The sequence below is a fragment of the Desmodus rotundus genome, chromosome 12 (assembly GCF_022682495.2).
Source record: "Desmodus rotundus isolate HL8 chromosome 12, HLdesRot8A.1, whole genome shotgun sequence".
NCBI lineage: Eukaryota > Metazoa > Chordata > Mammalia > Chiroptera > Phyllostomidae > Desmodus > Desmodus rotundus.
Window position 1 is genome coordinate 43,232,674 of NC_071398.1, and position 23,410 is coordinate 43,256,083.

The 23,410-nt window shown below is 53.8% G+C and overlaps 2 protein-coding genes across 3 annotated transcripts in view; one reads left to right on the plus strand and one right to left on the minus strand.

The window, feature by feature from the left end:
- SYMPK (symplekin scaffold protein) overlaps positions 1–13,746 on the minus strand; it is a 32,939-nt gene extending 19,193 nt beyond the window's left edge. For both annotated transcript variants that reach the window (XM_024569387.3, XM_024569386.3), the window contains exons 1-9: positions 13,619–13,746; positions 8,936–9,059; positions 8,765–8,830; positions 7,220–7,273; positions 7,058–7,131; positions 4,953–5,079; positions 4,021–4,270; positions 2,573–2,743; positions 1,123–1,362 (exon numbers count right to left, since the gene is read on the minus strand). In XM_024569387.3, coding sequence (XP_024425155.2) covers positions 1,123–1,362; positions 2,573–2,743; positions 4,021–4,270; positions 4,953–5,079; positions 7,058–7,131; positions 7,220–7,273; positions 8,765–8,830; positions 8,936–9,040 — 1,087 coding nt within the window. In that variant the 5' untranslated portion in view covers positions 9,041–9,059; positions 13,619–13,746. The remainder of the gene's footprint in view (positions 1–1,122; positions 1,363–2,572; positions 2,744–4,020; positions 4,271–4,952; positions 5,080–7,057; positions 7,132–7,219; positions 7,274–8,764; positions 8,831–8,935; positions 9,060–13,618) is intronic.
- Positions 13,747–14,543: 797 nt separating this feature from the next.
- On the plus strand, positions 14,544–21,491 carry FOXA3 (forkhead box A3). The gene is made up of 2 exons (XM_024569563.3): positions 14,544–14,743; positions 19,750–21,491. Exons 1-2 carry the CDS (start codon positions 14,675–14,677, stop codon positions 20,737–20,739), a joined length of 1,059 nt encoding a protein of 352 aa, XP_024425331.1. The 5' UTR covers positions 14,544–14,674; the 3' UTR covers positions 20,740–21,491.
- The last annotated feature ends 1,919 nt before the right edge of the window (positions 21,492–23,410 follow it).

Here is a 23,410-nt window from a genome sequence, read left to right on the forward strand (position 1 = left end):
TTGGCAACGGCTGTCAAGAATTTAAATGCGCCCATAACAGTGGGCACACTCAGTGCTCAGGTTTGATTTCTGAAACTATCCTCTACTTAAAAGAAACCAGGGCTCCTTAGAGAAATGGTGGAATCCAAGGTTGGGGTAAAGAGAATATGTATGAAATGAGTCTAGAATATCTTATGTCAATAGAAATACTCAAAAAAATTTATGGGCCGCATGAAAGGGACAGAGCAGCCAACTCAAAAGCTCAGTATGAGGCAATGTGGGGAACAAAATGAACGACAACGTGCCCTGGCTGGTGTGGCTCAGTGGACTGAGTGCCGGCCTGCAAACCAAAGTGTCCCTGGTTCGATTCCCAGTCAGGGCACATGCCTGGGTTGTGGGCCAGGTCCCCAGTAGGGGGTGTGTGAGAGGCAACCACACACTGACATTTCTCTCCCTCTCTTTCTCCCTCCCTTCCCCTCCCTAAAAATAAATAAAATCTTAAAAAAAAATTAAAGATGCAGATTTCTATGTACAGATATAGAATGAGCTCCAAAATGATTACTCAGCAAAATAAGGTATAGAACACTCTGTTTTGTATGATTACCGAGGAAAAAAATAGATCCCTACCTCATTCCTTATATCAAAATAAATTCCTTATTTTATTAAATGAAAAAAAAAAGATTCTTTCATACATGATCTAGAAACACACACGAATGATTTTTAAAAAGTTTTTGGAGTCAGGAAGGTTGCCAAGGGTGACACTGGTGATAAATAACACAACCATTAAAGAATTACTTCAAAAGGAAAATCCACTTAAATGAAATGAAAGAAAGGAGAAATCTACACATGTGAGACTGTGTTAATATTTGGGGAGTGGTTACTTTCGGGAAGAGGGGCAAGAGGAAGACTATTTTTATCTTGCTCCTTTCTGTGTAATTTAAATAATTCAGTTACTTTTAAGTACATTCTACACTCTAATAATTCTAATTTGGTATCGTTTATTATGTCATCATATTTACACAATGTAAGTTATCATGTGGATATAAACGCAGCTTGCAGTTGAGTGTAAGTGACTGAGCACGTTAAATGAGGCCCGTCCTGGTCATCCCCTCCTGCCAGGCCTGACTCAGCGCCCCAGCTCACCCAGCTTCATCTTCTTGAGTGAGGAGTCCGAGTCATCACGGGGCCGCTTGCGGGCATCCTTGTTGTTAGGCATGTTGCGGGCAATCTCGGCCTGGGGCGTGCCCAGGTCCACCAGCAGCGTGGTGATCTGGGCCTGGAACTCCAGGGAGGCCGGGTGCTTCAGCACGCTCAACAGGTGCAACTTGAGGTTCTTGCGAACGCTGCTCACCTGAGACTTGGCCAGCGTCGGGGGCAAGTTGGCTGAGGGAAGAAACAGGGGCGCTCTGCTGTGGACAGAGCTCCTGGGGCCTCCGTGTCCCTTCCTGAGCCCCAACAGTGGTCACAGACACCTGACTCCCAGGAGAGTTCCTTCGCTCTCACATCTAATGGTTGGCCCTCCCCCCAGTACCAGCTTATGCTTAAAATCATCGAGACACCGCTGTCAGTACCGGTCAACCTTAATGCAAAGGGCAAACTTACCCTTCCTTTCATTAAACACAAAAGTCTCATTGCCCTCCATCTCTGGTCTGGAAACTCCAATATGCCTCCCCTGGGGGTGACTATAATCACCGCCTTCACCTCCATAATGTTCCCACTAAACCGCTCGGGCAGTTCAGCAATGGCCCCTGCCCCCAGAACGACTTTCGAATGCCCAACAGTCACCTTGATGAGTGGGCCTCCCCTGCTCCAGAGCAGAAGAGGAGGCCTGTAACTCTGCCTGCCTAGCGTCCTTGACCCTTTCCTCAGCCAACAACACTCCCATTCTCCTTTGGGGGAGCCACCCTGGCTCCATTCTCAGTCCCAGGGGGCAAAGTCTCGGACCAGTAAGATCCCTTAGCTACTGTGATTGGTTCAGAGATAGGTCTGAAATCTCTTCTCAGCCAATCAGAAACAATGAGCATCAGCCAGTGGACTTCTGCTGGAATGATGGGGAAGGAGACACTCTCTTTCTGTGAGGTTGCCAAGTGAACAGAATGGAAGCCTGGGGAGAGTGGGGGCCATCTTTGCTACCCCAAGGAAGGGAACACAGAAAGAGTCCGACATGGAGAAAATCAGAGCCAAGAGACGGAGAGATCTGTGACCTGCACACACACCTCAACTCACCTTTCCCGCTTTGACACAGGCACAAAAGTAGAGAAAATGCACAACGAATCACCACGTACCCATCAACATTTTGCTTATTTTGGCAGATTTGCTACTTTCTGGCATGAGGGAGGAGAGGCTGAAACATTTTAAGGTACTTCACAGACATCATGCCATTTCACCCACACGTACCTCAATATTAAAGCCAGCTTTGAACCAGGCTTCTGTCACCTGCAACTGAAAGATTCCTGTCTAATCTAGAGGACCCTCCTCTGTGTGCACAACTGACTGGATTAATGACGGCCTCTCAGGGGCCTACGACCGACAGCTCACTGCTGTTTCCTCAGCAAAGAGCAGACCGGCTGGCCCGTGGGGGGCCCCGACCTACCGTGCAGGGTTTCGTAGGCCTGAATCACCTCGGACATGAACATGGGCCTCTGGCGGGCGATGTTGGCCAGGGAGCCCAGCGCCGTAGTCAGGTTGATGGAAGAGATGGCAGGGTGCACCATGAACTTGAGGAGCTGCTCCAAGGCTGCCTTGCCCTCCTCCCACAGCACATCTAACGAGGGGGCAAGGGGACAAGTTAGTAGGAGCATCTCTCCCAGGACTCTGGGGAGGAGCAGCATTTGGGGTCAAAAAAAGAGAGACTTTGTACGTGAATGGCTGAAAAACAGAAAATTTAGTGCCGATGGGTCTTATGAGACTATTAATGATATAAAAACACAGTGACGAGGCTGCTCAAAGCGTGGGCTTGCAACAGTTGACCAACTGGAAACAATTCTCAATACCCAACCATCGGATCCGGACCGTGCGTCTAGGGTGAGGTAAACTCCAAGTGTGTGTCTGCGCTCGTACACGCAGACAGGGGACCCAGAGTCCTTCAGACCCCCGCTCTCCTCCATCCAGTCCCCACAAGCTAACCCTCCCCAACTGTGGGGAGTATCTTTCTTCACAAAAACATCCTGGAGGCCACGTGACTTGATACCGTGAATAAAAAAACAGAACGTGACGTCACCATACTATGGAACGTTGTGCAGCAATTTGAACACGACTGTCACGGGGAAAGACATAGTTTAAGATAATGTCATCGAGTGAAAAAGGTTGTCAACCAGCACGTGACAACAGCTAGCAGTTGTGGAATGCTGCCAGCCAGCCACATGAATCACCTACACCCTATAGTAGATAACGGCCCCCAATTACCAATGAAAAAAAGGCCGCCTGCCCAGCAACAGCGCAGAGACTCGAACACAAGGCACTACAATGCCCTAGGGCCTCTTAGCTGAAAACAGAGGGCATGGTCCTGTTTTTCACAAATAAAAAAGTCATCGAACGTAGAAACTGGGAATATACACAGGCAAATGGCTGTCTTGGCACAGAAAAGTGCCTGGAAGGAAACTGTATTCTTAGCAGCGCCCACCTCTAGAAGCAGGCCTGGGGGGTATGTTCCGCTTCAGACCCCTCCGTATTTCCTGCTTGACACTTTAGGAGTGGGCACGCACTGCTTTTATAACTCGCAATCAGGAAAACCATAAAAACGCCTAGCATTACTGAGTGCTCCCACCCTCACGGAACCTCACTACAAACCCGAGAAAGTTACTATCACCTCCATTCTACAAAAAGGAAGTGAAGTTCAGAGAGACGTAACCTGCCCAGGTTCACACAGTGAGTGGGATGTGAGTGGTGAGACAGGGCTTTGAGCTTCGTGTCCAGGGACTCGACCATTGTTTCGTACTGTCTTGTCTCCAGACATTGAAAACCAAGAAACAAGCGGGGAGGAGGAGGAGGAGGGGTCAGTGCGGTGACTGGCAAGCGGCACCAGCCCCTGGGGGCACTCACTGTATTGGATGTAGGGGTGGTCCCGTGGGACGCGGTCCAGGCTGACATCGTGCTCGTGGCGCCGGGGAACCTCCGAGTCAGCCATGCGGGGTGACAGGGTGACAATGAAGGCCTCCACAAACTTGATGGCGTGGGTGCGGACACCGTCGTTGTCAGAGTCCAACATCAGAATGATGTCCCCAGCCATGGCAGACACCATGTCCCAGCAGGCCTCCTGCAGCTCGCTGATGACCCGTGACTTCACCATCCACTGTGAGCAGGCCAGGAGGGACAGACAGACAGAGACATGGGGATGAGACATCAGTTGCCGACTCCACCACTACCCACATATTCCTAAGCGATGATGAAATTTCGCTTGGGAGACATTTACTAGGTTCCGACTGTCCCCAGCCCTGTGCTCGGTGACACTGGGAATAGGACCCAGGGGTGACCAAGACAGGCCTGGTCCTGCCCTCATGAGACTCATAAACAGGGACAACCCAGAGTGATGAAGACTCAGATCTGAAGCCAGACAAAGGAGTACAGTGCGGACCTCCTGGGGCAGAGCAGATTGAATGGGATCATCTCTACCCTAGTGTAAGGGACAGCATAGCACAGTGAGCTTTTCCTGAGGGCACCAACGACAGCCCCATGCCACTGCCCCTGTGGCTCCTGGATCCATCGATCAGGGTGTGTCCAGGGCAGGACTGGCCCCCCTCAGTGACAGGGGAGCTACCTGGGGATTGTTTGCTGAACGCACAAACAAATGGATAAACGGGCGCAAGTGTGGGCTAACGGCGATCCCTGACCACGAGACGTTAACACTGGACCCCTCTGCTGTCTGCTCCCAAAGATCAACAGTACATCTGGCTCATAAAGGATTTCTTCTGACCCTGGTTCTGAACCCTAACAGATGCGTCTGTACATGAGACGTGTCGGGGCGGGACACTTACCTGCAGGGCCACCTTGTAGAGCTGGGTCATGGTGAGGATGGCCCTCTTCACCACGTTCACATTCTCATCCCTCAAGAGCATGTTGAGGTTCGCAATCAGTTTCAGCAATAACTCGATGTCTCGCTTGCTGGGGGACGGAGGGAAAAGGGCAAGGTCAAGGTGGTCCTCGGGCAGGTGAAAGGGACCTGGGCTCCAGGGAAAGGGAAACAGGGTCGGCGTGTCAGGAGACGGGGATGGAGCCGGGCAGGGCCGGCAGTGCACCTGTCTGGCTTGCCGGCACAGCTGGGGGCTGAGAGCGATGCCCGGCCCCCGCGGACACAGCCGCCCCTGAGCCCTCAGTCTAGGCCGCTCACGCAAGCCCCAGCTTGCCCTCCTAGGGCCCTGCTCTTCGCGTGCAGGGCAACAGCGCCGGACGACTGTGTGAATCTGGGCGAGCGACCTCGTCTCCTTTAGTCGTGCCCACCTCACAGCTTGTTGTGACAACTGCAGTAAACACACGCGACGTGCTTCGAACTCTGTGGAAAGCACCTGACTGACACCAGCCATTACTGCTTTAAAACACTTCGCTTTATGTGAGCACTGGTTTTGTTTACTAGTTTGTTTACCTGAGTCCGAGGGCTCTCAGACAGGGGCCCCTTCAGTCCGAGTGCTGGCACAGTCTCATTTTTTGTTGGAAGAAAGAATGAAAGGCCTTCAATAAAGGTAAGAAATTCAAGAAGGCCACACCCAGAGCTCAGAATATCAATTATCATTTTCACAGCACGTTACAACTTAAAATTGACTATTAAGCTAATTAGTCAAAAAACATGAAACTCAACTGTCAGCTACACAAAAGCAGGAATTAACCCATTTTTACTCCCTGTGGCATTCCCGCAGCCAGACACAAACACCCGGCATACAGCAGGCATGTAACACATATGGGCTGAATGAAAAGGGTTTTTTTTTTAATTTCGCAACTCAGAAAACTTACACAAATTCTTCCGGTGACAGGTGGAGACTGAGAATCGGGCAATCGTGTCACAGACATGGGTTACAGTCCCAGCTCTGCCACGTACTCCCTCCGTGACCTCAGGAAACTCACTTCCTCTCTCTGGGTCACGATTTTATCTTTGGTTAAATGAGCCAAACAACTACTGCATAGTTTTGTTTTGGTTTTTTTTTTGAGGATCAAATAACAAAGTGGGTAAAGCATTTAGTACAGCGCCTGACAACTAGAAGTTTCACGAAGTAAGGGCTACCTTATTACCTCCTAATTATAAAGCATCCGGTAAATGTTTAATGAAGAAATGACTTGGGTTGAGCAAGTGGCCTGAACATTCTGAGCCTCAGTTTCCCTTCCCTAAAAGGAGGACACCAGTCTCCATCTCGATGGCTACCGTGAAGCTTCCAGGAGCTCAGAGGACGGGACTCAACACGGAGTGTGGCAGAGTGAGCACTCCACGTGGACACTACTCTGGTCACAGTCTTGTTCGACAAACACGCACCCAGCCCCCATCATGTGCCAACACCACTCCAGACACCCGCACACAGCGGTCTGCAACACACGGAAGCCCTGCCCCACGGAGCCGACGTTTTCGTGGGGAAGCACCAACGGGATTCTAAGAGCACTTGGGAGCAGAGTGCAGGTAGGGCGCTGGGGGCGGGGCTGCGCCGGCATGGCCAGGAAGGGCTTGCTGAGGAAGTGAGGGTGGGAGCCCTTGAGAGAGGCTATGAAACAGAACAGCATTTTTTGAGGAATGACAGGGAGCCCAGGGGATATGCGGGAAGGTCAGAGAGGCCGCCAGGAGGGAAAGCAAGGTGAGGAGCATGGGTTTTGAGCTAAGTGAGATAGTGGGCCAGGGAAGGTCTGACAACCGGGAGGGCCAAGGTCAGCTTTAATTTTGGCAGGGTCGCTCTGGCTGCCAAGTGCAAGAGGAGCAGGGAATGGGGACAGCGTTTCCTTTTGGGGGGGATGAAAATATTTGGGAACTAGATTGTGAATGTTAAATGCCACTGAATTGTTCACTGAAAAATGGTTTGTTTTCTGTTTGTGAATTTCGCTTCCATGAAACAAAAAGGAGAGTGAGAGCAGGGGCAGCCCCAGAGGTCCCTGCACCACCCCGTACCATGCCTCCTCGATGAAGCCGATGACGAATTTGCGCACTTCGATCGACTTATCCACTTGGAAGGCGATGATCTCCTGCCAACATCAGAAGGGGGGGTCAGGACTGCGCCAGGTCCACCCGCTCGCCCCCGCGCCCACAGCCCCTCTCCCACCGGTCACTCACATCCAGGAAGTTGTCCAGCAGTGTGGGATCTTTGTTGATGATCAGTTCCTGGACCTGGAAGGAGGTGGGGATGGGAAAGAGGAGCACACAGATAAAACCAGGGTCCCATGGGTGCAGACAGGAGTGTGTGGGGGACAGGAGAATGGAGGCAGGCCGCAGGCACACTCAGCTCAAATCCTGGCTCTGCCACTCCATACACGGCCTGGCAAATGGCTTCCTGAGTCTCTTCTGTGAATGAGGATCTTAAACACCAGCTCCCGGGGCTGTTGTGAGGATCCAGTAAGAAGATCCTATCACCTGGCTGGTGTGGCTCAGTGGATTGAGCACCGGACTTCAAAGCAAAGGGTCACCAGTTTGATTCCCAGTCAGGGCACATGCCTGGGTTGCGGGCCAGGTCCCCAGTAGGGGCATGCGAGAGAGGCCCCCACACATTGGTGTTTCTCTCCCTCTCTTTCTCCCTTCCTCCCCGTTTCTCTAAAAATAATCTTTTTATTTTTTTTAAAGAAAAAAAAAAAGATCCTACCAGGGGCACGTCCTGGTGGACAGTGAGTACACGAGGCACACAGGGCTAAAGAGAAGAGGGCGGTGCTGCAAGACCCTGCCTTCCTGAGACTCGTCCACCAGTCATCCCCCCCCACCATTTCGATTCCCCATGTACCACCACAGGCACTCGTGACAGCGAGAATCTGTCCCTGAGGTCCTTGTACTTGCTGGGCTCTTTGGAATAAGCACCTCCCACGGGCATTCTCACAGGAGCCCAGCACCGGCACAGGCCCAGCCCCTATGACCGAAGGTCCTGCTGTTCTGTTGTCCTCACAGCCCGAGCCGCCTCCCTGCTCCGCCCCAGGGGCAGCCCGTCAGCACCCTGCTCCACTGCGAAGGTGGAGCCAGCTACTCCAAGGCCACACACTGACCAAGTAGCAGAACCAGGGTTCAGAACTGGACCGGGCAACCTGATCCCCCAACCTCTGAATCCCACCTGTCTCCCATTTTGAACCACAACTATGCTGCCCTCCCACCCCCCACAAGTTTCCCATGTCTTCCTCTTAAGTCTCTCCCCCGCTTGGCCAGTTTCTCTCCTGATCCCCCCGGTCTCAGCTCAGATGTCCCCTCTTCCAGAAAGCCCTCCCTGACTCCCCACCCCTAGGCTGGGCCAGGAGCCTTCTGGACTCCTCCATCCCAGCTCTGCTCACTCTGAGTCCTCACTGTCACCTGACCTGCCTGTCTTCCCCACTGGACAGGACCCTGGCAGAGAGGAAATACAAGGATGAAGAGCACAGGCTTTGGACTTGGAATCCAGTTTTCAAGTCCTAGTTTAGCCAGCTCCTAGCAGAGTGACCTTGGGCTAATTGTTTAAGCTCTGAGACTCTGCTTTTTTCTACATAAAACGGGGATGAAGCTGCCCCGCTCACAGAGCTGTGGTGAGAACAGAATGCGAGCGTGCCTGCAAAGCACCAGGGACCACGGCAGGCGCACCGGAAGCGCTGCAATCGGGGACAGTGCCATTGCCAGTGTCTCCTTTACCCAGCGGGACCACCCCCTCACCTGTTTGAGCACTGTGATCTTCGAATCACTGGTGATCAGCGCTGCCTGGTTCAGGAGGTCCACCACCTGAAGGGAGGGGGGAGGCAGGTGGTGGTGCTGGCCCGCCAGCCCACCCCCTCAGCACGCCCGGGGCTGTGCCTCCCCGCTCAGAGCCCGTCTCTGCACACTCACTCTCTCTGAGGTGGTCATGACATCGATGCCCAGCCCCTCCTCTTGCGTGAAAAACTGTGACGCCACACTCCGGCGAGTGACGCTGTCCCCACTGCTGCCTGCCATGGCTGCTGTCCAGTGTTCCCTGCAGAAGAAAAAGATGGGCGGGACCTTCACCTTGCCATCCACAAAGGCTCAACCCTCCTCTCCAGCCTGTCGGGTCCCTGCTGGGTCTTCTGAAGGCCCTCCCCGCTCCAGGGTCTATCTCAGACTGTAAGTGGACATGACGGCTGTACTTTGGGGGAGACTGGGTCTCAGTCGGAGGCAGTACCAAGCTTCAGCTCCAGCACTGTACACAAGGTGGGCTGACCGCAACTGTCCGCTGCAGGACGGAACAAGCAGTCTGGAGTGTGCAGCCCAGGTGGGGAGACTGAGACCACCTGGGCTGCACACTCCAGATGGGACATTGGAGCAAGCTTTCTGAAGTAGGGCTCTGAGGAACACTGGTTGCAAAACCCTGCACACAGTAAGTACTCAACACATCAGAAAGGGCCTAGATAAAGAAAGTACACTTCGCCCTGACCAGGGTAGTACACTTGGTCGGGCATTGTCCGCAAAGCAAAAGGTAACCGGTTCGATTCCCGGTCAGGGCACAGGCCTGGGTTGCGGCCTGGTCCTGGTCAGGGCGTGTGCAAGAGGCAACTGATTGATGTTTCTCTCACACATCAATGTTCCCCTCCCTTTCTTTCTTCATTCCTTCCCCTCTAAGAATAAATACATAAATAAAATCTTTAAAAATAAAAAAGAAATTATGTTTCAGCCATTTTCTGGAATACAATGGAGTTGTATTTAAAAGATGTGGAATAGGTTGGGGAGGGGAGACTTTTGGGCATCTGTCCCAAAGTGACACTGGCACAACTGTGAAACAAGGGTATCACCGCAAGATGACTCCTAATAGCAAAAAAAATCAGCAACCCAAGTGGTCTCAATTAAGGAGACTGGCTGAACACCTATGATATATCCACACAGTAAAATAAAATACTATGCAACTGTAAAAAGGAATGAGGAAGACCTCTGTACACTAATAAACAGAGGGCTCCAGCACATATTAAGTGAAAACATGCAAAGTGGAATACAATGTTTACTGAAGGAACTATGCGTAACTTTAAAAAAAGAAAGAAATACTGGAAAGGATAAACCAAAAAGTGGAAGAGAAAGGAAACAATAAAAAGCACTTCAGTGGCCCTGGCTGGTGTGGCTCAGTGGATTGAGCGCGGTGCAAGCCAAAGGGTCACTGGTTCAATTCCCGGTCAGGGCACATGCCTGGGTTGCAGGCCAGGTCCCCGGTTGGGGGCATGTGAGAGGCAACCACACACTGATGTTTCTCTCCCTCTCGCCCTCCCTTCCCCTGTCTGAAAAGAAATAAAAATATCTTTATAAAAAAAAAAAAAAAAAACACTTTGGTGGATCTCAGTGTACCCTAATCATAAAAAGATGCCCCCGACAGTCTCTTGTATCACAGAAAATGTGCCATTCCATCCATTTTTGTCGAGTCTGTGCATGTACACACAGAACGACCCAATCAGTTTCCTCTTCCGTGAGCCAGGGGTGGTGACAGGGTTGATCTCTCAGGCCTGTCCTGGGAGCAGATCAGTTGGTATACCTAGTAAGGATGAGATAATACAGCTGCTACTTTTATGGACATGGGGAAAGATCCCAAGGGTGCCCTGGCCAGTGTGGCTCAGTTGGTCGGAATGTCATCCTGTAACCAAAAGGTTGCGGATTTGATTCCCAGTCAGGGCACATATGTAGGTTGCGGGTTCCACTTCCCAGTCCAGGTACATAAGATTCCCCGTCAGGTGTGTATGGGAGGCAACCAATCAATGCTTCCCTCTCACATCGATGTTTCTCTCTCTCTTAAGCCAATCAAAAATGTCCTCGAGTAAGGATTAAAAAAAAAAAAAAAAGATTCCGAAGGTATTGTGTAAATTGTAAATAACAATTTGAGGAGGGTAAAAATGAGAAAGATGCATCTTTTTTTAAAAACCTCAATTTTTAAAAAAGATTTTATTTATTTATTTTAGAGAGGGGAAGGGAGAAAGAGGGAGAGAAACGTTAATGTGTGGTTGCCTCTCATGCATCCTTTGTTGGGGACCTGGCCTGCAACCCAGGCATGTGCCCTGACCAGGAATTGAACCAGCGACAGTTTGGTTTACAGGCCGACGCTCAATCCACTGAGCCACACCAGCCAGGGCCAACATCTTTTAAAAGGAACATATACTCTATGCTAGTTACTCAACAGGTATCTGCTGAATGAACGACCAGCCAACAGCCTCCTTCCTAGTCTCCCTTCCACCTGTCACCCCCACATCTTGAGTCAAAGCCAACATCTTCACCAAGGCCTGCTAGGCCCTATATGATCTGGCCCCGTCTACCTCTGCCTTCGTTTCCCTCACCATTTTCTGCTCCAGCTGCTCCAGCCTCCTGCTGTCCCCTGAATACGCCAAGCATGCCCCTTCCTCGAAACCTTTGTGGCTCTCTCCCTTCTGCCTGGACCATTCCTCCCCTACAGATGCTGGCACAACCCTCTCCCTCCCCAGTCCCCTCAGCTTTCAACTGAAACATCTGGGCAGTGAGGTCTTCCCTGACCACCCTATTTCAAATCTCAATTTCCTCCCCCGCCCCATCTGTGTTGCTTTGCTTTTCTCCATGGCATTATTATCAACAAAGCACCTATTTGTAAGCTCCATGAGGGCAGAGACTTGTGTGGGTGTGCGTTCACTGACTATGAAAACAGTGCTTGGGTCCTACTAACTGTTCAATTGCAAAGGGCTTCTCAATCACTGGCCTTAGTATCCCTGCCCTTTGGCTCTAAAATGTTTGAAAAATAATGCTATTATTAATTGAACATTTAATATGTACTAGTCACAATTCTAATGCACGTTCACTTATTTTTAACCTCACAACACTAACTTTTTGAGGTAGGTAGGGTTTTTTTTTTTAAGATTTTATTTATTTATTTATTTTTAGGCAGAGGGGAAGGGAAGGAGAAAGAGAAGGAGAGAAACATCGATCGGTTGCCTCTTGCAAATCCCTCACTGGGGACCTGGCCCGCAAGCCAGGCATGTGCCCTGACGGGGGATAGAACCAGGGACCCTTTGGTTCGCAGGCCGGTGCTCAATCCACTGAGCCACACCAGCCATGGCTGAGGCGGGTATTACTTTTTATCACCATTTTACAGCTGAGGACACTTGCAGGTGAGGGAGGTAAAGTCCCTTGACTGATGTTTGCAAGATACAGACCTAGCAGTACAGTTGCAGAATCTATCCCCCTCATCACTGAGCGTACTGCATCTCGGAAAGGAACCGCTTCTCCACCGCAGTGTGTCCACGCAAACCAAGGGGCATGGGCCGCCAATGCCCCCATCAGAACATGATGGACCTTCTCATGAGCAACCTTTCCACCCTTTTCCCGATAATACGGCCAGACCCACCAAAATGTTACCCCGTGTCCTTCCTCTTCCACTTTTTGATTTAACCTTTTATCTTTCGAATGTATACACCTCATTTCCCTTTCTTTTATAAAAAGGGAGCGTATAATAAACACCCCCTTCCTGTTCTTTTTTATTTTATTTATTTTTTAGAAAGAGAGGAAGGGAGGAAAAGAAACATCAACGTGTGCGAGAAGCAATCAGTTGCCCGTGCCCTGACCAGGAAGGGAACTAGTGGCACTCAAACCACTGGGCCACACCAGCCAGGGCGCCCTGTTGCTTTTCGTTTGCTTTCACTTAACATATGCTGGAGCCCACTCTCCACGTAAGTGTACAGGGATTTTCCTCGTTCCTTTTTACATAGTATTTTGTTATGTGGATGTAATCCGCTTTTTTTCTGCCAGTCTCCCCATTAAAGAACATTTGGGGTGTTTGTAGTCTTTTGCTATTACCAACAACCATCATTTCCCTTTCTTCCAGGAGTACCGCTGCCCCACTCCCACCCGGGAGTATGACGACTCCCCTCACATGCAGAATGACCCCAGGAGTATCTTTCATTCATTTAACAAACATTAACTGGGCGTGTACAGTGTGACCGGCGCTGTGCTGGGAACACAGCAGTGACAACACACACCCAATCCCTGTCCCCGGGGAGCTGACGGTATTTGATTATTCAAACAGCCAAACAAATAAAGGTCCAAAACCAAATCAGAACGCACGTGACACAAAGGAATGGGATGGGGACCTACGAGAGCTTTTAACAAGCGGATTTCGGGACTCAGGGCAGGAATGGAGGGCTGCGCAGAGGAAGTGACGTTGATGCTGAGACCCGAAAGATGAATGGGAGTTAGCCAAGCAGAATGGGTAATAGGATGTTGCGGGCAGAGGGGGCAGCATGTGCAAAATTCAGGAGGCCGGAAGGCGCGTGGCGAATTTGAGGAACAGAAAGGCCAGTGCAGCTATTCGAAGTGAGGCACGAGCAGAGGCAGAGTGGAGACCGACAGGGCGGATGCGCCTTGGGGGCCACGTTGGAACTTTGCCCCGAGGGCACTGGGGAACCACAGAACAGTCCTGAGCAGGGAAAGAAACTGGAGTCCCAAACGTCACTGCTTCCTTCTTTTCGAAGGGCCGCTAGCCCTCCGCCAGGACCCCTGCCGCCGCACGGCCCTTCCTCCCTTGGTCCCCGGGTCCCCACGCCACCCCCTCTCGCTCACCGCGGCTCCGGCCTCCGTCGCGCCGTGCACCTCAGCAGCACCTCTTCGCAGACGCCGCCACCGCCATCTTCCGCTTGCCGCCGGGACACAGCGCACGCGTCGCACACGCGGTGCCGCCGGGAAATGTAGTTCGAGCAGCAGGCTGACCACCACCCCCCCCCCCCCCGCCCCCGCAAGCCTCGCCAGCCGCCTTCGGCCCTCCCCGAGACAATTCCGGCGGCTCTTAGTTTCCGGCCTTCGAGCCGCGCATGCCTTCTGGGAAGTGTAGTCCCGGGGCCGAGGGAAGGGACACAGAGGGTGCTGGGAAATGGAGTTCACAGTGGTTCTGAGTCCCTGGACGGCTGGTGTTAGAGAGAATGGAGACTCCGGGTTGCGAAGCTCCCAGGTCTTGGAGGTGGTCTGGTGTCCTAGTGGGATCTGAACAGAGGCCCCAATCCCCTCCACTTTTGGTCCTGACCATTTACACAGTTCAGAGCATTTCCAGCTGTCGGATGCTTCAATACTCCAGTCTGCCCAATGGGAAGGTGGTTGCGAGGGTCTCTTCCCGGTTTTATAGCCGCATATCTGGAACCCTGGAGTCTACCGCGCTCTGAGGCCCCTTTCCTCGGCGGCGGTCATGCTGAGCTCTGGCTATTCGCCTTCTCCTGTGGAGATGTTGAAAACCTCTGGGGTAGAAGGGCTTCAGAGTTCTGCCTTCAGGGCCTTTATAATCAGCAGTGTCTCCTACCAGTAGCTCCCTCACTCTGCAGCCCTGTCCAGCTCTCGGGTCCCGGGGTTGCGGCTCCCGGCGCCTGAGGTCTATGTCCTTGCAATCCCGCAGGGGGCGCCCCACTCCGAGCGCGGGAGGGGAGCACGGGGAGGGCGGGAGCGGCGGGGGGTGGGGGTGTCCCTGCTATAAAGCTTGGCCGCCTCCCGCGGCGCCCTGGACGGCGGGGACCCTGGGCAGTCGGACGGGCGGGTGCCGGTCGGAACTCAGGCCGTGCGGGCTGGGAGATCCGAGGCGCTTGGTTCCCCCCCAGGCCGGAGCGGGGGCAGGTGGGGGCGCAGGCCCGGGGGATGCTGGGCTCGGTGAAGATGGAGGCTCACGACCTGGCGGAGTGGAGCTACTACCCGGAGGCGGGCGAGGTGTGTCCGCGGGGATGGCGGAGCGGGAAGTGGGGGACAGGAATCAAGGTGCGGGCTTAAATGGGGCCAAGGATCGGGGTGTGGGCTGAAATGGGGGCCCCAACTAGAGCTGAGGAGCAGAGGAACTAGAGACACGGAGACCAGGTGTAGGAGTGAGGGAGCGTCGTTTCCGTAGGTTAGTCGGAGAGAGGGATAAATGGGAGTCAGGGAAACTTAGGCAAGGGTCACGACACAGCTTAAACGTGAGGGTGCGACGCTGCCGACTCCAAATGAAAGAGAGTGAAATGACCAAACCAAAGCTACGAATCAGACCTCCAGGATAGCAGGATGGGGGCAGCGCCGAGGGATTAGGAAGCGGGTCAAAATCCGGGGAAAAGACAGGAACTGAGAGGTGGGAGAGGGAGGTCACCATTAAGGGAAGTCTGCGGTGGGAGCTCAGGGTTAGAATCTAGTGTAAAGATGGGAGTTCGGGGCTAAAAATCAAAATTGGAGTTCAGGGATAGGGTGGGATCTAAGATAAGGGCAGGGATAAGGGTTAGTGCTCAGGGATAAGAGGTAGAGTTTGGTTTTTGAGAGTGTGAAATAACAGGTGGGTTAGAGTTGAGATTCAGATAGATGGGGGCCCAGAGCGGGGCAGAGTTGGGAGCGGAAGAGTAGGAGAGGGGTCATTTTCCATTCCCCACCCCCCACCTCTACTCCTGACCCTTATCCCTTCCAACTGAACTTCACTGGCTTAATTGTTATTAGAGACCCTCAGCAGGGATTCTACTTGTGGGAGGCGGGCAGGTTTCAGGTTTCGCACCTCTTCCAGTAATCTCCAGTAATTGCTAATGTCCTCATCAACCCCATTTCTTACCAGACCACCCTGAATTAGGGGGATGGGGTATAGCTTTAATTCCCTCACCCCAGCAGACGGAAAGTCCTCCCCCAAGTCTAACTTGCATTCCTCTTGCTGCAAGGACTCTTCTTTAGCTAGCTCTCTCTGTAGTCAACATTGTGAAGTGGAGGGGGGAAGCAGGGTTCTAGTTGAGGGGTTCCTGGGATCTGGGCACTTAAGTTCCTAACCTGGAAGGGAACTCTTGGCTTGAGGTGGGGGAGGGAGGCTGGAAAGGCTGAGTTCTCCAAGGAGACCGAGGTCTGGGGGTTACAGGGGCTCCCACGTGCCCAAGTACGGGTCTGGGGTTTGAAGCTGTAGAGTGAGACTCCTGGATCCCCAGGCCTGCCAGGCTTGGCGCGGTGCCTGGGAGGGGCCAGTCCTGGGGCTGTGGAGGTGTGAGGTGCACGTGGGGTGGGGCAGGCCGACCAGGGAGGGGTTTGGGAGTGTGGAGAGGGTGGAGACCGGTGGCTGGAGGTGTCAGAAGGCAGAGACCAGGTTGGAGGTGAAGGTTCCCAGATAGTGGGGGAATCCCAGCTGACAGCCCCCCCCCCCCCCCCGGAGAGTTCAGGAACAGGATTTACAGGAACCAACTAGAAATCTCAGTATTTAGGTGGGCACATCTTAAGTAAATTGTGGTGGGATCTAGAATGAAGGATTCTGAAGTTGAGGGGACAATTTGTGTGGAAATTGTGTCAGAAATTGAGGGACAGTCTAGAAGTGATCAGCACTTAGGGACCTATTTTGGGAGAGTTGACCTATTGGGGGGGTTGGAGATGGAAATACTGTCTGAAGGTTACCCTAGCATTCTCCTCAGCTGAGCCACCTCCTTCCCTTGCGTCAGAACAGTGATGAGAAACATTTGCGCTCACTTAGCAACTGAGAGCTGAGAGGTCCCCCATACTGCTTCTAGCCCTCCATGCCTTCTTGCTAGGGTGATGTTGACACCCCCAGGCTGGCTCCCCATCTGGAAGGAAATTGACCCCACTGGCCTCCAGTTCTCACACATCAGCTGGACTGACTCCTCCCCACTTTTAGAGATGGAAAACCTGAAGCTTCCTGGAGAGTTGGGGGCCACTCGAGGTCCTGGGTGGAGACGGAGACTAGAAACCAGGCTTCTGGCTTCGCACTGCCTTCCTCGGCTCCTGTCACAGCCTCCCCCACAGACAATAAGGAAATGAAAGGGGAGAAATTTCAGCCTCCTGGGGTGGGGGTGCAGGTCCTCTGAGGGCTTCCCCCCAATCTCAGCCCCGCCCTGGCAGGGAAATCCGGCTCAGACCCGGACACTGGGGGTTCATTCCAGCCCCGGGGCGTGGGAAGGGGTGTGGGAAAGCCTACAGTGAATTAGGGCAGCTGGAGTGCTGGAGGTCAGACCTCAGGGAGGACTTCCGGGTGGGTAGGTAGCCAGGGAAGGAGGGCCTTGGGGTCCCCATCTGTCTTCCTCTGTGATGCAAGAAGGTCTGACTGAATTGGAAAAGTGGGAGGGGGGTTGTAAAGGGATTTTGGAACTCTCTGTAGATCCCGTGAATCTGTCACATTCTCCCTTTATTTCTTATTCTGGGGAGGGGGCAAAGCTAGCTAACCTGGGGCGAGGGGGGTGGCTTCAATTTCAATGTGAGACTTCTGGACAGAGAGTGCTACTGAGGGAAGAAGGCACTTAGATGGATACAAAGGTGTGCTGAAGGAGGAAGAGGGGTGGGGGTGGCAGAGAAGTGGAGTAGAGAGAGAGAGGGAGAGATAGGGTGGGGGGAGAGAGAGATGTGGTTAGGGAGAGTCACGAGCAGAGGAAGGCGGAGGGGAGACACCGGGGAGGAAAGAGATGGGGCGAGATAAGGGATGAGAGTGTGGGGAGCAGAGAGGGACAGAGTGGGATGGGGAAAAATGGGGGAGAGCGGAGGAGTGTGGAGGTAACCAGACAGGGAGATGGACAGACACACACAGAGACTGGGAGAGTCAAAGGGGCCCTGGGTGGACATGTGACCGAGAGAGAGAGTTTCTGACTGGGACTCAGACCCGAGTTGGCTGCCCACTGGCCCTGACTCCCAGGGTGACCCTGGCAGTTCCCTTTGCTCCCTGGACATTGGGACCTGCACACACTCACAGTGACGGGGGCAGAGAGGTGACCCACTACCTCATAGCAAAGGTGGCTCCCGCAGAGCTAGAGCAGCACCCCCAAGGCCATGAGACCCTAGCGGGGACAGGGACAGGGAGCAGGGTAGCCTGGCGGACGGAGGACTGAGGGGGAGAGGATGGAAGACAGCGGATGGAAGGAGGAAACACACACAGAATGAGGGAAAGCACCATTCAACACACTTCATTTTTTCCTCCTCTCGTTCCGTTCCGACTGGACTGTCAGCTGCACACAGGCAGGCGTGTCAGTGGGCTCGGTCACGGCTTTCACAGCGTGGTCCGAGCGCCCGCCTTCCGCCCGCCTGCCTGGACTCAGAATCCCGGTCCTGCCCCTTCCCTGCTGTGTGACCCCGGCAGCCTCTCTGGGACTCAGCTTGCTCAGCTGTAGAAGGGGAGGGTCACAGTCTCGCCTCCCCGTAGTGTGACTGTGAAGACGAAAGGGGGCCTTTCCGGGCTGTGCAGTAGCAGCGCCTGGCACGGAGTAGGTGGCCAGGAAATACTCGCTGAGTGGGTGGAAGGAAGACTTGTGGAGAGTGAGTTAGAGCAACGGCTGCCGTATTTCACTGATGCGTGTTTTTCCCCTTCTGAATGTTTCTGAAAATGGAATGGGCCTTACAGCCCGTGGTGCTCAGGGATTATAATTCACAGTGAGTCCCCCCCCATTCTTACTGATACTGAGTACCGCAGTTTACAAACAGCGATGCCTTAGATTTGATGATAGCCACAGGGTCTGGCACAAGTAACGCCCCTCTTTATTATAAAATCGTAAGCATGTAACTCTGTAACAACAATATCACGCTTAAGCACACCATGTGACATTTTAGGTGGAATGTTCAAGTTAAAACTATGAGTTATTACACCCATATTATTGCCCCACCAACCACACTCTAGCAGGTGTTACTTCTGCCAGATCCTGTATATGGTAATTAGATGATGAGGTTGAAATGTGATTTCTGGTTGTTAAACATTTTTTTTAAGATGTATTTATTTTATTTTTAGAGAGAGGGTACGGGAAGGAGGAGAGAGAGAAACATCGATCAGTTGATCGGTTGCCTCTCCTACATGCCCCACCCAGGGACAGAACTGGAAACCCAGGCATGTGCCATGACTGGGAATCGAACCGGTGACCTTTCACTTTGTGGGATGACGCCCAGCCAACTGAGCCACCCTAGTCAGGGCGATAGTCAAACATTTGTGACCTATTAAAGATTGTAATTTTATAACCTAAAAGATGGAGAGAGAGTACATGGATAAATTAGGTTATTCGATAAATCAGCAGATGTCAGTTTTGGGGGTCTCAGGACCCCTTAACACTTTTAAAAATTATTGAGGACCCCAAGTTGTTTTCATTGGTGTGGGTTATGGCTATCTTAATGGTTACCTGATAAGAAATAAAAACTGAGAAAAAAATTTTTTAACGTATTAACTAGTTCTAAAATAGCAATGATTTGTTAGTGTAAATAGTGTATTTTTATTAAAGTGATGATATGTCAGCATTGAGTGAGAGGAGGGGTGCCGTTACAGTTTTGCGAATCTCTTTAGGGTTCCATGGGAAGGAGCTGGATTTTCGTAGCTGTGTCTGCATTTGGTCTGGCGTGGGGTACTGAGTCCCGTGGCCTCCGGAAATCTCCCCTGTACACTCAGCAGGGAAATAGGGTGAAGAAGGCTAGTCATATCTTAGCAGCATGTGAAAGCAGCTTGACTTCTGGACACCTAAACCCTAGCAAGGTCTCCCAGACACCCGGGTGTCCCCTGGGCTGCACTGTGAGAGCCACTTAAAGCATGAGCTTCAGTGTATTGGCGTGTGGGGGGCAGTACACAGGGAGGGGTGAGAGAGAGACTTCCAGAGACAGCTGTTCACGGAGAAAGGTAAGAATGGAAGGGACTCATAGTCTCGACAAGACAGACAGACAGACAGACACACCGTGGGCCCAGCAACCCTGTGCTGAGCAGCCAGTGGGGCCGCACTGACCCCTCTCCATCTCTCTTTCTCTCCATGCAGGTTTACTCTGCAGTGACCCCAGTGCCCACCATGGCCCCCCTCAACTCCTACATGACCCTGAACCCTCTGAGCTCTCCCTACTCCCCTGGGGGGCTCCCTGCCTCCCCACTGCCCTCAGGACCCCTGGCGCCCCCAGCCCCCACAGCACCCCTGGGCCCCACCTTCCCAGGTCTGGGTGCCGGCAGTGGTGGAGGCAGCAGCTCGGGGTACGGGGGCCCAGGCCCGGGCCCGGGGCTGGTGCATGGGAGAGAGATGCCAAAAGGGTACCGGCGGTCTCTGGCGCACGCCAAGCCGCCGTATTCCTACATCTCGCTCATCACCATGGCCATCCAGCAGGCGCCGGGCAAGATGCTGACGCTGAGCGAGATCTACCAGTGGATCATGGACCTCTTCCCCTACTACCGGGAGAACCAGCAGCGCTGGCAGAACTCCATCCGCCACTCGCTGTCCTTCAACGACTGCTTCATCAAGGTGGCGCGCTCCCCAGACAAGCCAGGCAAGGGCTCCTACTGGGCCCTGCACCCCAGCTCAGGGAACATGTTCGAGAACGGCTGCTACCTGCGCCGCCAGAAGCGCTTCAAGCTGGAGGAGAAGGTGAAGAAGGGCGGCGGCGGGACCTCCGCCCCCAGGAACGGTGCAGGAGCTGCGGCCTCGAGCGCCACCCCGGCTGCCACTGTGTCCTCTCCGCCGCAGCCGCAGCCCCCACCCCCCGAGCCTGAGGCCCAGGGTGGGGAGGACGTGGGGGCTCTAGACTGCGGCTCGCCGCCTTCCTCCACACCCTACTTCACTGGCCTGGAGCTCCCCGGGGAGCTGAAGCTGGATGCTGCGTACAACTTCAACCACCCTTTCTCCATCAACAACCTGATGTCGGAACAGACGCCGGCGCCTCCCAAACTGGACGTGGGGTTTGGGGGCTATGGAGCAGAGGGGGGGGAGCCCGGGGTCTACTACCAGGGCCTCTATTCCCGCTCGGTGCTGAACGCCTCCTAGCGGGGGGTGGGGCAGGGCCACGGCGGGTGGGGTCCGGCTGCTGGGGCCTGATTCTCCCGGTGACGCTGGGTCCGTCCCCACCAGTTCAACATCTTGGTTGGTCTCTTGCTGACTGTGGTGACTGCCGCTTCTGTGGGCGTCGCCCATCGGGTACTGTGATAACTGCCTTGGACCTCGAGGGGGGGGGGCGCCGGGTACTGTGAAAGCTGCCACGTTGATTGGTCTAGTCGGTCGACCCACTGGGCGCTCCTGCCAGCAGCCATGGGGGATGACATCCCGGCTGGCTTTGGACGCGGATGGACATCCTCTTGGGTGACCCTTTGGTTTCCATGGTGATGCTGGTTCAGATGCATCTTCTTTGGCCCGTTGGGTGCTGTGATCACTTTTTTTGGGTGGACTTCTTGGCCCGGTAGGTGCCGAGTTGGCCACCATCCCACATAACATATGTTTTGGTCCATCGGGGGCTACGGCGGCCACCGTGCTGGCTGGTGGACATACTAATCCCTGTCCTGTTGTGCACCGTGAAGGCCACCACAGCCCCTGGGTTGGACACGTCATCGCTGTCCCTTTGGCGTGAGCTGAGGAAGGGCTGGAGAGGAGAATGTTCCTTGGTTCTCTCTGGAGCCCGTTCCCCACTCTGGTCCAGGAGGGACCAGAAAGGACTGCTGAGGGTGGGCGATTTCTACTGAGGTCCGGGTCTTGCCTGGGGAGTGGGATGCTGGCTGTGTTTGAACATTAAAGGCACCGTTTCTGCCTCACACAGAGTGTCTCTTGTCCTTGGTGGATGGGCCCTGTGGAACTTGAACCCCTGAATTGCTGTCTCTCTGGCCTCCCTCTTTCCTGCCCCCAAGAGCTGGCCGCCTCTGGGGGAGGGGCTAGGGGAGGCATCGACCTGACCTTTGGCTCTTCACTGTCCCTGACCCCAAGGACAGTTTGCTCACAGATAGCAGCCCCCGCAGCCGTGGGGCCAGGGCAGCAGGGGGAGGTGGCTGTGCAGTGACCAAGGCCATCGCCCCACCCCCCACTGCGCAGACACACCCCCCGGCTCTGAGCTTGGGGAGCCCAGGGGCTGCTGGATTTTGGGTTCGGCTGTGGAGGAGGAGAGGGGACAGACACGGTGTTGCTTGAGAGCGACTGTGTGTTGGAGCCTCCGCGCCTGTGTGTGTGTGCCCGCGCCCCGGACCCTCACTGTGGTTGTTGAGGTGCCACAGGGCGGCATCGACCGTTTCTGTCCCTCGTCGTGTGGGGCCGTAGTGTGTTCCTGCTCGGGGTGTGTGCTTCCTGTGGCGCCTAGGGAGGCAGACTCTGGCGCGTGTGTCTCGCGCAAGTGGTCCCCTGGGTCTCTGTGCCTTGGCGTGTCGGCAGGCCCATTGCCTGCAAGTCTGTGTGTGACGACGTCCATGTGGCAGGCATGCGTGGCATTGCGTGTTTCATGGGTATCTCTGTGTCAGCACCTGTCTGTATGTTTAAAAGAAAGGCTGCTCGTGTTTGTGTGTGCCTGTCACCGTTGTAGGGAGGGTCGGCTGGCCCTGGTGTGCGTCTGTCACTTTTGTAGGAAGGTGTGTAGGGAAGGAGCTGGGTTCTCCTTTGGCCCCTGGGGGCCTCTGGGTGCAGGTCCTTGGGGTCTGTACCTCCAGGTCTCTCCCTAGGCCCGGAGTCTGTCTGTCTGTCTGTCTGTGACCCAGATGTTCTGAGGACTGGCTCTCTCAGGAACACTTCACGCCCCTTGTTTCACTGAGTGGAAACTGAGGCCTAGAATGGAAGGGACTGCACCAAGGTCCTTCAGCCAGTCTGGGGCAGGTGGGCAGAGTCAGTCTGAAACGTGTCTTTTCCTCGTCACATCTGTCTTTCTTGGTCATTGGCTCCCTATCATTCAGTTTCTCAGTCACCCGAAGACTGGAGCCTGTCTGTTTGCCCATCTGTGTGAGTGTGATGTCTTCCCAGTTTCTGGGTCCGTCTTTCTCTGTGTCCCTTAGTGTCACTTCTTTCTGATTGCTTGGTTCCTAACCCCCTCTCTGTGCCTTTAGCTCTGTCCCTCGTTTTTGTTTTGTTTTTTTTTAGTTTTTTAATTTATTGATATTAAAGAAAGAGGGGAAAGGAGGGAGAGTGAGAGAGAGAGAGAGAGAGAGAGAGAGGCCCATCCACTCTTTTACGCATTCCTTGATTGATCCCTGTACGTGCCCTGACTGGGGATTGAACCCACAACCTTGGCGTATTGGGATGACGCCCTACCCAACGGAGCCACCCTGCCAGGGCTCTGGCCCTTGATATTTTTTGAAACTATTCACTTGTTCTCTACATCTGTCTCTCATGGCCTGCCTTGCTCTCTCTTTCTCATTCTCTGCGTGGCTTCGTCTCTGTCCCTCCCTCTCTCTGGGTTTCTGCATCTTCCTTTTCTCTTGAGGGGACTCTCTAGGGGACTTCCTTTGGGGTCCACGTGCCCTCAACTCCTTTGGATCTCTGGCCTCTCTCCTCCTTCTCTGGTCTCCCTCTCCCAGCTCCCTAAGTTTCCACCCCTACCTGCCACCTCGCACTGGCCGGGCCCTCTATTTCTGTCGCTGTGCCCGCCCTGCCGGCTGCGTGTCACCCCCGCCCCCTGCCGTGCTGGCTCCCTGTCAGCCGTCCCACCAGCCCCGCTGTCCTGGGCAGGCTGGGGAATTCCTCCTGGTTC

What these genes read in the sequence shown, in the direction of transcription:
- FOXA3 (XM_024569563.3), top strand. Translation starts at nt 14,675, where the DNA reads ATGCTGGGCTCGGTGAAGATGGAGGCTCACGACCTGGCGGAGTGGAGC. An exon ending in ACTACCCGGAGGCGGGCGAG is followed by an intron (nt 14,744 to 19,749) that starts GTGTGTCCGCGG and finishes CTCTCCATGCAG; the next exon opens with GTTTACTCTGCAGTGACCCC.